We start from the raw sequence: 13,318 nt of genomic DNA, 5'->3' as shown, positions 1-13,318 counted from the left end.
GTGTTTTTAAATATTTTTATTTATTTTAGAGAGAGAGAATGGGACAGGGAGAGAGAGAAGCATTGTCCCATGCATGGAGAGGTCACCAGTTTGATTCCAGGTCAAGGAACATGCCTGGGTTGCAGGCTCAATCCCCAGTAGGGGGCGTGCAGGAGGTAGCTATTGGATGCTTCTCTCTGTGTTCAAGGGCTAGTGTATTTCCAGCAGGATCATTACCAGGTCTGCCATGGAAGCAATGGGATCTGAGCTGACCCTGAAGAAGATTGGCATTTCCAGAGGCAGAAATAAGGAGGAAAGAGATCCAGGCAGAGGCAATGGCATAGGTACAAACAAGAGGACTAGGAGAGTGCATGGCCATTCATGGAACAACTGAGATGGACTGGATGAAACCATTCTTATAGTAAAAATGAGAAATATTTAATTTGGACTAAGAAGGACATTGAATGTCAGGATCTAGAGTTAACTGTGACATATTCATTGGAAGTTTCTAAGCCAGGAAAGAATTCTAATAAAATTTAGTATTTTAGAATGACTCATGCCCCAGTGCCGTGTTTAAAGGAAGGTGATTTGGAGCAGTGGGCAGAATAGAGGCAGGGAAATGTTTTTCAAAAATGAAACATTAATGAATAAGTAAAATCAATTAAAAGATTCAGATACTAATACAAGTGTGATAAGATGCCTTTCTGGAACACATCGATAGCAATATGAGTAGAAATGCATATTCTTATGTATATGCAAGTTTACTCTTTAAACCTTTTATTGGTTTTTATTAAGCTATAATTTGTTGTAATTTTGTCACTTGGTGAATTCAGATTCAGGAGCCTAAATGCTGAATAAACACCTCTGTATTATTCTAAGAAATTTGGTCTCTTATTAATGACAGTATAATTAGGGGCACTAAATTTGAATAGAAAACAACATGAAAACTGCTCACCACCACTTCATACCCATTAGGATGGCTATTCTCAAAACAATAGAAAATAAAACACATTGGTGAGAATGTAGAGAAATTGGAACCTTTATGATTTGCTGGTGGAAATGTAAAATGGTTCAGTTGCTGTGAAAAACAGTATGGTGGTTCCTCAAAAGAGTAAACATAGAATTACAATCTGATCCAGTAATTCCACTTCTGGGCATATACCCAAAATAACTGAAAGCAGGGTCTGTTGTTGTTGTTGTTGTTGGTGTTAATCCTCACCCAAGGATATTTATTCCATTGACTTTTTAGAGAGAGTAGAAGCAGGGGAGGCAGAGAGAGAGAGGAAGAGAGAGAATAAGAGAGAGACATCAATGTGAGAAAGACACATCAATTGGTTGCCTCCTGCACTTACCCCGACCCGGGCCAGGGATTGAACCTGCAACACAGGTATGTGCCCTTGACTGGGAATCAAACCCAAGACCTTTCATTGCACAGGCTGGCCTATGTTCTAACCATGGAGCAATATGAGCCAGGAGGAAAGCAGGCTCTTGAATAGATATTTGTATACCCATCTTCACAGCAGTATTATTCACAATAGCCAAAAGGTGAAAGCAACCCAATTGTCCTTTGACAGATGAATGGATAAACAAAATGTGCCTTGTACATACAACGGAATATTAATCAGTCTTGAAAAGGAAACTCTGACATATGCTAAAACATGGATGAATCTTGGACATTATGCAAAATGAAATAAGCCAGTCACAAAAAGGCAACTACTGCATTTTACCACTTATGTGAGGTCCTTAAAATAGTCAAATTCATGGAGACAAAAGTAGAATGGTAGTTACCAGGGGCTGGCAGGAGGAGAGAATGAGGACTTCTTTGATGGGTATAGAGTTTCAGTTTGAAAGATAAAAACGTTCTGGAAAGGAATGATGATGATGGCTGCCCAACAATGTGAATATTTAATGGCACTGAACTGCATACTTAAAAATGGTTAAATTGGTAAATGTTATGTTACCACAATTTGGGGGGAAATCTGCTCACCAGAGTAAGACTACCTTCCAAAATGCTCTAGTTTTTATTAAAATCTTCAATCCTATGAAAGAAAAGTTGCTAGTGCTTCTGAGGACCAGACGTGAGCAATCTAGGTGGATGGGAGAGAAGACACAATGAAGGAAGAGCATCTCAGAAGTGCCCTGGCTGCCAAAGAAGTAGAGAGCATGGGCAATTTCAAAGCGGTGACCTTTTGGTGCTGATGACAGGACAATGATGCTACCTCTCTCCCTGGGAGTCACCAATGAGCCCTATTCACCAGAGTCACCTCCAAAGGGCAAAATCTAGAGACACATTCTGTTTAAAGCAAACACAGCCATCCTTCTCCCCCTCAGTAGGAAGCTACCAGGTTCTGTACAGAGGTGCAGCCAGCACACTCCCTACAGGAAGATAAAGTGCTGCCACTGATAACACATCTTTGCCTGTGTTGTCTCCGGGGCCACTGGAAAGTGAAGGGAGAGGATCTCATTATTCATCCAAGCCCGAATGAGCGTGTGCCATCCCACCTGCAGTTTAACCAAGAGCTGACGAGATGTTAAAAACAAAGGAGAAAAAGGCGAAAAGTAACTCATCCAAAATCTTGTTTTATTCCTTTTTTAGGGATAAGAGCAGTACTTTTCTATATCCACTTAAAAGAACTGAACTTATCGGGCTGAGATGGCTAACACCTGTGGGGGAGGTCCAGAAAGAGCATGGAATGCGAGTACTGAGATCTAGCACCATAATGAGTTGGCATGATTTGAGAATTGTTTTCCCAGCCGGGGCTATAGACTACCCAGAATAAATAATGTCCATAAATAATGGAGGAAACACAAATCTTAGGAAATTAAATAGCCTTTCTCTGAAGTCCAAAGGTCAAAGCAGAGATGATTCTCTCAGTGGTAAAAGGAGGAACTGTTTCCCTGGTAAAATATGGCTCCAAATACTACCTCCTACACATATTCGTCTCACCAAAGTACAGACCTGAAGAGACAGAATCAGGAAAGAGTTCTTCCTTTTCCTTCAAAATTTAGCCTAAACAGTGATTGCCACTATCTAATGAGCTGGGGTGCTACAGTCAATTATTCATTTAATGAATTATTAAACAGGTATTTAATCTACACATAGCAATCAAGTTATAGGTGTGTAACAAAGAGGCATAAAAGATACAAACTCAATGAGTGGTAGTTATAACCACGCGGTTTTAGTTAGCCCCTCTGTGTTTTAGTTTCATTTGCGTTAATAGGAATTCCCAAGTTAGAGACAACATTTGGAATGACAGCATTACTGCCGTGGGCTTTCCACATTTAGCAAAGCAGAGGATGGTGTACCTCTCTCAGGCCTGGCCCCCATGCCCTGGGCTCCTGGGTACACCCACTACCTAGACTCCAGTGCCCTCACCCGGCATGTTCCCTTGTGCTGGGCTCAGTTCAGCTCACGTATTCTGGCAAAGCAGAGCAAAAAGAAAGAAATCAAGTCCATCCTCTAGATTCTCTGGGCCTGGCATTACCTCTGAAATCTGGCTACCAGCTCTGGAATCATGTGCCACCCAGAGCTGTTTTCTTACAGGTCCCAGCACACTGGGGCAGATGTCTACGCCAGGGTCTTGGGCTTTGGAGGGGAAACCTCTGAAGTGGAGATGAAGAGCAGGTTACCATCGCTGTCCTTATGAGATGGACAAAGAGTCTATCAGGAACAGAGAGACCATCCACATTCACAGTCTGGGGATCTAAGACCTCCATTTTCTGTCATATTTGGACAGACAGCTGAATCCCAAGGGGTCAAGAGAAGGGCTAGTTAGTGTGATGATGAACAGCAATCTTAAACTTTGGTCTCTTGCAAACTAAGATCCACTCATGCAACCACTCACAGGGAAATATGAAAGCAAACACCTGAGTTAGGAACTGACATGCCTATCTCCCATATACCATCCAAGTGGTGAAACGAAATCTCTTCTCTTTGTTTTGTTTTAGTTATTATGAAAAACAAGATACAGATGTTACTAGGTCCTACTGGGATGAACCAAGGTTAGGACCTAGTTTCCAAGGAAACTATTTGCCATAGAAAATATATCCTAGTTCTCTTAAAAAATAATAATGATAATAGTAATAACATCAATTACCACTTACATATGTCATCCAAGGATTCCTGGATGGCAAGTCTATATTGGGGGGAATTGTTTCAGATCAATTGGATCTATGCCCACCCTCACCAAAATGTCTTTTATTTTATCTACTTCAATCTGTATGGGCCATTTGGGGATGGAGAACCAGGAGGAAAACTGCAGAAACAAGCCTGCCTCTCATGCACTAAACCAGTGGTCGGCAAACCACGGCTCACGAGCCACATGTGGCTCTTTGGCCCCTTGAGTGTGGCTCTTCCACAAAATACCACGGCCTGGGCGAGTCTATTTTGAAGAAGTGGCGTTAGAAGAAGTTTAAGTTTTAAAAATTTGGCTCTCAAAAGAAATTTCAATCGTTGTACTGCTGATATTTGACTCTGTTGACTAATGAGTTTGCCGACCACTGCACTAAACAATACGAAAACACAAGCTCTCTCTCAGTAAAACTTACGTCTGTAGTCTATAAATTCTCAAATAAGTCAGCTTTAGATTTAAAAGTATGACAGGATATACGTATCACTACTCAGTTGTTCAAGTATTATAAAGTGACTGATATTGGGGGAAGTAGCTAGGTCATACATTCATTCATAATGTTACTTTACTGGTATTGTTCTGTTATTTTATGATAACACTAGAGGCCCGGTGCACGAAATTCGTGCACGGGGGGGGGGGGCAGCGGGGAGTGTGTCCCTCAGCCTGGCCTGCACCCTCTCCAATCTGGGACCCCTCATGGGATAACCAGCAGTTGGACATCCCTCTCACAATTCAGAACTGCTGGCTCCTAACCGCTCACCTGCCTGCCTGATTGCCCCTAACTGCTTCTGCCTACCAGCCTGATTGTCCCTAACTGCTCCCCTGCTGGCTTGATTGCCCCTAACTACCTCTGCCTCGGCCCACACCTGGTACCCAGGATTCCCTCCTCCAGCTGACCACAGGCACCCAGGATCTGGGCTTCTCTCCCTCTGGTCAGCCATAGGCGCCCAGGCTGGCTGCAGCCTTAGGGGATGGTGGACAGGGGGCTTCGCCTGTGCTGCAGCTGCAAGTGCTGGCACCCAGGACTGCAGGGTGGGCGGCTTCTTTGTCTCCCAGGCCACAGCCAGCCACAGGTGCTGGTGCCCGGGACTGCAGGGTGGGCGGATTCTCCATCTACCATGCTGTAGCCAGCTGCAGGTGCTGGCACCTGGACCACAGAGTGAGCGGCTTCTCTGTCTCCCAGGCCACAGCCAGCCACAGTTACTGGTGCCCAGGTCCGCAGGGTGGGTGGCTTCTCTGTCTCCCAGGCCACAGCCAGCCGCAGGTACTGGGGCCCAGGACCGCAGGGTGGGTGGCTTCTCTGTCTCCCAGGCCACAGCCAGCCACAGGTACTGGTGCCCAGGACCGCAGGGTGGGTGGCTTCTCTGTCTCCCAGGCCACAGCCAGCCACATGTACTGGGGCCCAGGACCGCAGGGTGGGTGGCTTCTCTGTCTCCCAGGCCACAGCCAGCCACAGGTACTGGTGCCCAGGACCGCAGGGTGGGCGGCTTCTCCATCTCCCAGGTCGCAGCCAGCCTCAGGCGCTGAGGCCGGGTTTCTCAGTCTCCCCCAGGAGGTGGGGCAGGCGGACCTGAGGTTTCTGCTGCTGGCTGCAGCCTGGGATCACAGGGCAGGCGGCTTCTTCATCTCCCGGGCTGCAGCCAGCCTCAGGCACTGGCACCTGGTTTCTTGTCTCCCCCAGGACGTGGGGTGAACCGCTTCTCCAGCTGGCTGAGGCCTGAGATCACGGGGCAGGCAGCTTCTTGGTCTCCTTGGCTGCAGCCAGCCTCAGGCGCAGGCCCGGTTTCTCCGTCTTCCCAGGACATGGGGCAGGTGGATGTGAGGCAGGCGGACCTAAGGCTTCTGAGGCTGGCTGAGGCCTGGGATCATGGGGCAGGTGGCTTCTTGGTCTCCGTGGCTGCAGCCAGTCTCAGGCGCTGGAGCCCGGTTTCTCCGTCTCCCCAGGACGTTGGGCGGGCGGACCTGAGGCTTCTGAGACTGGCTGCAGCTTGGGATCATGGGGTGGGCGGCTTCTTGGTCTCTGTGGCTGCAGTCAGCCTCAGGCGCTGGCGCCTGACTTCTCCGACTCCCAGAGACCTGGAGAGGCTGGGGGGCGGGGCTGCCGCCATGTTTTCAGTTTAATTGCATACTCACTCAGATTGGATGGTGGGCGTGGCTGGGGCGTGGCTGGTGGGCGTGGTTTGTGAGTGTAGCGGAGTGATGATTTGCATACTACTCTATTATTAGATAGATAAGAGCACAAAGCCACAAGTACATGCACAAATTTAGAGCATTCGTATATGAATAGAAAACTGTCCACCACAGTCATTCTGTTATTTAAAAACAAGAACATTAAAAATTCCTTTTTTTTTTTGAAAATTTTGAGTAAGGGCATGTCACACTATTATTATTGCTAACAAATTGCATGAGTCAGTAACATTCCTAAATGTTTAGCTTCTGTTTCCATTATACACTTCCACTGAGTATAACAATCAATGAATCCCTCCTACTATTACTCGTTATGTACTTTTTGTTTTCATTATTATCACTTATTTCTATAAGGCTAATCAAAATACTCAATCAGAACTACCTATAGAGATCATCATTTTGTGTCATTTGAGCAATATCTAAAACAACCAAACAAAACCACCAGCTATTGCAAAGTACTAAGGGCAGATGAGAGTTTGAGGATCTTTGGACATATAGCCAGTTCATATATTGTCACCAAAATTTTAAAAAATGGGTTTTAAAAGATGTTACATTTATAATTGAGAAAAAAATAACAGGGAAAAAAGGGGGCATTGAAGCAAAGATTTCCTGGACAATGAATAGATTACATTTGACAAGGGCATTAACCCGCCCAATCACGTCTTTTGCTCTCATTTGCTATAAATACACAGGCCAGCAGGAACACAGCTCATTGTTTTGACCCTCCGTGCTGTGTAAGCTTCCCAGTCTTACCTAATACATTAAGACATATGGTAAAGCACTCCTGGATTCAGAGGATTTATAGATCTCCCACAATGGATGAGAACTATCCCCTAGTGCTTGTCAAAGAGTCTAATTCAGATACTTACATTCTCCTTTTAAAATGTTTTTATTTTAAGGGGTTGTTTTCCCAAGTGATCTATCTGGGTTTCATTTTTTAAACATAAATATTAAAAAATACAGTTCCTATCCTCAACAGAAAGAAGTGTTTTAAATATAGTATAGGTTTTTTAAAGTAATATTTATACAGTTTAAAGAGAGCAGTCACAAACACTTGGGAAATAAAATTTACATGTGTATTTATGAAATAAAACCAGTCAAGCTGCATCTGTTCCTATTGCTACTTCCTTAATATAGATTTTATTAAAAATAATTTTCTTTAATGCTGGCTGGGAAATCTCTACAGCATTTTTCTCGTTTTCATAACACCATAAGGTCAGCACTTTTGATTAAATAGTTATTGGGGATATTAGAAAAAAACAGTGCTATTTATCATAAATATTTGATAAACATGATTACATTATCAATACACTCAATATTATATGATATACCAAATATTTAGATTGCCTTATAAAAACACAATTGATATACAAATCTGTATAGCCCAATTATAAATGTTATTCAGCATCAGTAATTGTACTCCTTTTTGGAAATTAGCTTCTGCCTAGTATAACAGCAATGCTTTGAAAACTAAAAACACAGCACTTCAAACAATGATTTGAGTAACAGAAATTTAATTGAACAGGAAGTTATTTTGCAGTATGATGCATATAAAACCTAGAAACATTTCTTAGCTTGTTCGGTGAATAGCAAAAACAAACAACAAACAAACAAAAAACACAAAGGCTGGCAAGAATTTAAATAACTGTAAAGTAAATGTTATTTACACAAACTTCAACTATAAAGCAAAGAAGCTATGGAATTCTGTGATGTTTTCTAAAATATACCGGTACTAAACAGTTTCTGTTTCAAAAGATCCTTTTTTTTTTTTTTTTTCAGAGAAGAGCTTCTTTTTTACAGACACTATTTAGCTTAGAAAGTGGAAAAAAGAAAAAAAACTCAAGATTTCTATGAACCCAATGCTAAAGCTAATCTGTTGCATGTGTGGTTTCTACACTAGTGAGCAACTTGTAGGAAACAACACTGCAGCTGAATGCATGAGAGCTGGAAACTGTTCCCCTGGGCATGAGATCACAAAATGACTTTGCCTAACATCATGGCTCAGGCAGGAACAAAACCATCACGCCCCCAGGGCAGCCTCATGTTGTTAGATAAGAACCCTCTGCTCCATCACTGTCCTTGAAATCCTGTGCACACGGAAGCAGCTGAACCAGGACAAATCAGCCCTTATTCTTTCTGTATATGCCCGCCCCCCCCCCCCCCCCCCCCCCGCAACACACAGACACAACCACTTGTTTGTGTTCCTTTGCCTGGTAGGTTCTGAATGACATTGTTAACTGTGACCACACAACTGGATGAAATGACAAGTTTTCACACACTTTTACTCCCAACGTTTCAAGTGTGGATTTACTGAGTTTACATTACACATAATAGCTTACACTATTTACTTTTATCTTATACTGTCACAATAACTACTATGGCCATAACAATGCAAGAGAAACTTTTAGCATGATTTCAGTTAGTCCTTAGCTACATCTATGAGTTAATGTTTCAAGCAATATCCTACTTTAAAGTACATAACGCTAAAATCAACAAACATACACAATAATTACACAAACCTAGAGCAGTAACCTCATAATTTCCTAATCTACTCAATTACACACAGGAGATTTCTAGTTCATTTAAACACACACACACACACACACACACACACACACACACACACACACCTGCTATGCATAGCATGCCACAACTTAGAACTGTGTTTCATTTGGCTGGCAGATAAAAGGGCAAAATTACCTTCAGTGAAGCTTTTCACCTTAGAAGCACATAAACAGGATAGTATTTCTCCAGACAACATGATTTTTCCATTTCCAAACATCCTCTAGACACTTAAAGAACTTTACCCCTGAAGCCTGGCACGTATTTCCAGTAAAAAGGCAAACAAACCAACACTGTTGCTAACCTAGTAAAGACCCTCAATCCTCAGCATCCTCACCAACTATAATCCCCTTTATATTAACTTCCCACCATGGATAGTAAATGATTCACAACTCATATGGCTTGGGGTAAAGGCAAAATCCTTCCTGTATTACATACAATAAAACGTCAAAATCGGACCATGGCATGGCTTCAAAAGGTTTGTTTCAGATTCTATCACAGAATAACATATGCTGCAGTACAAGGGTGTGGAGCTTCTGTGTTCCCTAATAAGAAACTCCCAGCAGAGCATTTCCCATGTTTTACAGTGACATCTACCAGCCAGACCCAGGGAATCCCAGCATAAACTCAGCTTCCTTCAGCACCACCGTCTGAGAACAGCTTCTGTCCACACAGTGGTGCAGTCCCAACAGGTCTGTGGCACCCAACAAGCACTGTTAAGATAAGGAACGGGTGGGTGAGCAATACCCTTTCCTGTCTTTAAAACCAAATCATTCGATATTAATTAACTGCAGGATATAAAGCACCACAAATGCCAGCCAGAAATTTAAATAATTGCCCATCCCAGGTACATACATGTAAAGGAACTGACACACGTTGCATCTCAGGCAGACTGACCATGGCTTGAGGCTGAGTTTTGTAAAATGTCAGTGAACCCAACCATCTCTTAGACAGACACATAAAGACGCAGGGAGAACGCTCTTATGCATATTAGAATGTGTGATGTGTAATCGTGTAAATTTTTTAGAAGAAGCCCTGTTCTGTGTTAGTGATGATGTGATCATCAGGAAATCATACAGATATTTAGAACCTAGAAATTATTTTATAAATGCAATGCTACCTCAGAAATGTCATTACATTGCCAGCTAATTGCTCACACCTGATCATATGAAGGAGCCCTGGAAAGAACACTTTCTGGTGGTCTCAAAAGGTCTGGGAAATAGTCTGCTAAACTTGTCTTCCAAAATTCTTCAGGGCCTACCCGTGTAGCTCCATAATTACATTCATCTGTTCTGATTCACTCAAGTGCCAAACTATACTCCAAACCAAAATATTGTGAAAACAAAAATGCTTGAAACGATTTCAGCAAAAAAAAAAAAAAAAAAAAAATCCAACTTTATTATTACTTCTCACCTACACACATTCAAAAGATACAGACTATCTGTTGGACATTGCGTTCACCACAAGCTGCCACATTGACAGGAATCTCAGTCATAAGCCCCTGACCCCTGGGGACTCCAAGGGAAGGCAAGGTGTTAAAACCCTATTGGACTCAGCCTTCCTCCCTCAGAGGAAAAGCACCACCAAAGCAGCCCACAGGCAGCAGTTCCTAACCAAAGCCAAGTTCAGTACTGCACTCAGGAGGAAGCAATGAGTCCTTTCCCTTCTGCTTGGTGAAGGAAACCAAGGGAGTAAAAAGTTTCAGGTGGCCCCAACCGAGGACCAAACTTGGGACTTTCCCCAAATGCAAACAAAGCCTAGAAAACAGGAAGCCGGAGAAAGGGGCTGGCTGAGGTTCGCTTAGCTAAGTGCAGCCCCGAAACTGAACTTGGCAAGACCGCCTCTGCTTCGCAGCCGTCGAACCCCGGGAGCGCGCCCCCCCGCGCGCCCCGCTCGCCAACCTCCCCGCGAGGCCCGGCCGGAGCACGCCCCGGTGGGCGCAGGACTTACCGCACCGCTTGCACAGCACCCTGCTGACCTCCTTCTTGAGGTTCCGGCCCGTCTCCAGAGGGGGGAAGGATGCTCGGAAGGCGGCCGGCGGCCGGCTGCTGCTGTTGGCGTCGGGCTCCATGAAGAAGATGTACCTGCTGTCCTCCTTGAGCCTCCCGCAGGAGGGGAAGGCGGGGTGGCCCCCGGCGCCCAGGCGCACGGTGAGCAGCGAGTCCTTCTTCAAGCCCCCGGCTTTCACTGCCCAGACCTGGTGCACCTTCACCAGATAGGGCGCCTCGTCCCCCGGGTCTCCGACGCTGGGCGCCGGGGCGGTGGGCCAGGAGGGCACGGTCCCGTTGGCGGTGGTCAGCGCGTCCTGGGCGGGCGGCCCCAGCGCTCCCGGGCGGGCGGCTGGCAGCTGACGCTCGGCGCCCCACGCCCCTGCCTCGCCCGCCGCCGCCCGCCTGTCGAGTGCCCCCTGCTGCCGCCGCGGCGAGTGCACCTTTCCCTCGATCACCACCGCGGCGCGCTGAGCCAGCTCCTGCACCGAGCCCACGCCGGGCGGGGACGAGTAGCACACCGAGGCCCCCGCGGGAGCCGCCTCGTCGCCGGCGGCCGCCCCCGGCGCCAGGGCCGCGGTCCACAGCAGCAGCAGCAGCAGCAGCGGCGGCGGCGGCGGCGGCGGCGGCGGGCGGGCGGCGGGGCCTGGGCGCGGGGCCCAGGGGCCAGCACCCCCGGAGCGGTGCGGGGCGCGTCGCCATCTCATGGTGTGAGGCGCGTGCGGGCTCCGGGCTGTCGGTTCGGATGGTGCCTGCCTCTCTCACGCTGCCTCCCTTTTCCTCTCTCCTCCCGCCCTTACCCTCCTCCTTTTATTTATTTATTGGGGGGGGGGGGGTGTAGGAGAGTTGTTTATGGGAGCTGGAGGAGGAGGAGGAGGAGGAGGAGGAGGAGGAGGAGGAGGAGGAGGAGGAGGAGGAGGAGGAGGAGGAGGAAAGGCGGAGGAGGTGGATGGAACCGCAGAAAGGCGAAGAGGTATAAGGGCAAAAAAAATAAAAAAGATAAATAAAAATAAAGCAAAATGGGAAGAAGAAGGAAAAAAAAAAGCCGCTGCCACCGCCTGGGTTGCTGGGAGTGACAGGTCCTCCCCGCGCCGCCGCCGCGCCCGAGCCCTGCTGTCGGGGCTGCTGTCACAGGAGGAGGACGTGGAGGTGGAGGCGCCGCTCCGCGGGTACCGGTCCTTTGTGTGAAGCGATGCTGCGGCGGATGCTGAGGCTGCGAGCGAGCGGCTGGGCGAGCGCGCGAGGCAGAGCGCCCCGGAGGCGGAGTTGCGTGCCCGGGCACCGCCGGGTGGCCGCGGCGGCAGCGCCCCGCGCCCCGCCAGCCCGTGTCCCTGCGCGGCGAACTCGCCCCGCGCCCGCCGTCCCCATGCCTGCCGAGGCCGGAGTCGGTCCTCTGCGGTCCTCCCTTCCCCGCGCGCCTCTTCCCTCTCCCTCTCCGCCGCCCCGACTGCTGCAACGGGAGGCCGGGCGGCCACCAGGCTGCAGTCCGAGTGGGCTGCGCAGATTTGCTGGGGAGCCAGAGGTGACGCCTCGGCGAGCCGGCACCTGTTAGCCGGCGCTGGACGCCCGGACGCGCGGGGGCAGGGGGGTGGGAGCCGACCGGAAAGGGGAGACCCGGGCGATGCGGGTCCTCGCTTCGGAAAAGTTTTGGGAGAACTGGTTACGGGAGAGTCAAAGGGAGCCACATGTTCAGAGGAGACGAGCAGCAATTAAACAACTTTGTCTCCCGCTCGCTCTCCCGCAGACGAACGCACGCGCGGCGAGCACTCCAGGCCTGACGCTGCTCTCGCTCCCTTCTCCTGTGACACTTGAGTCGCGGTTACCCTCGCCTTTCCTCCGGGTGAAATCCCTTGCTCACCGAGGCTTTGTGACGCGTGGTGCTGCTGCCATGAGCATTGTTGCTCAATAAGGCCGTTTTGTGTAAAGTTGATGGCACTTTGTCAACTCGTCCTTTTTTTAAAAAATATATGAAAAGAAATGAAAGAGGTGTCTGTGGCTACTGGAACCGAAGGTCCCAGACATGAAGAGCTGTAGGTTAAATGTTATTCTGAATGCCAGACCCCCCCCCCCAACTCCAACCCGCTCCAGCGGTCCCCCATCCCCTTCTCCACTACCTGTCCTGCAAAATTTAAGGAGCTACTTTGAAAGCAAGAATCCATCGTCTCCCAGGGGTGTTCTTTTCAAGCAAGTACCACTCAACAGAAAGAGAACACTCTTGGGTGGAGGGGGGCAGAGAGGGGTGACGTGGGGGACATCTGTAATACTGTCAACAATACCTTTTGAAAAAACACATTGTTAGCATTTAAAGGAAAATATTTCTCTCAGGCTCTTTTATGGTGAAAAATATATTCAACAGTCTAATAAAACTGGTTGAAGTTGTTATTCAATGACCACTGAGAGCAGGCTGACAGCTGGGGGCTAGGGGTGGGGGAACTAGAGGGGATGAAGGGATTGAGCATAAAAGAGAGAAAG

General features: G+C 47.4%; 1 protein-coding gene across 1 annotated transcript in view; it reads right to left on the bottom strand.

Annotated features, from left to right (window-relative positions):
- The window catches only part of NRG1 (neuregulin 1), a gene marked incomplete at both ends in the record, with an annotated part of 981,791 nt that extends 970,238 nt beyond the window's left edge, over positions 1-11,553 (bottom strand). Inside the window, one exon of the mRNA XM_079779295.1 lies at positions 10,809-11,553. Within this exon, the coding sequence (XP_079635421.1) occupies positions 10,809-11,553 (745 nt within the window). The remainder of the gene's footprint in view (positions 1-10,808) is intronic.
- Between the last annotated feature and the right edge of the window lie 1,765 nt (positions 11,554-13,318).

Source organism: Cnephaeus nilssonii, assembly GCF_951640355.1.
Source record: "Cnephaeus nilssonii genome assembly, chromosome: 8".
Taxonomy (NCBI): domain Eukaryota; kingdom Metazoa; phylum Chordata; class Mammalia; order Chiroptera; family Vespertilionidae; genus Cnephaeus; species Cnephaeus nilssonii.
Note: the sequence above shows the minus strand (reverse complement) of the source record. Positions and strands in the feature narration are given on the sequence as shown.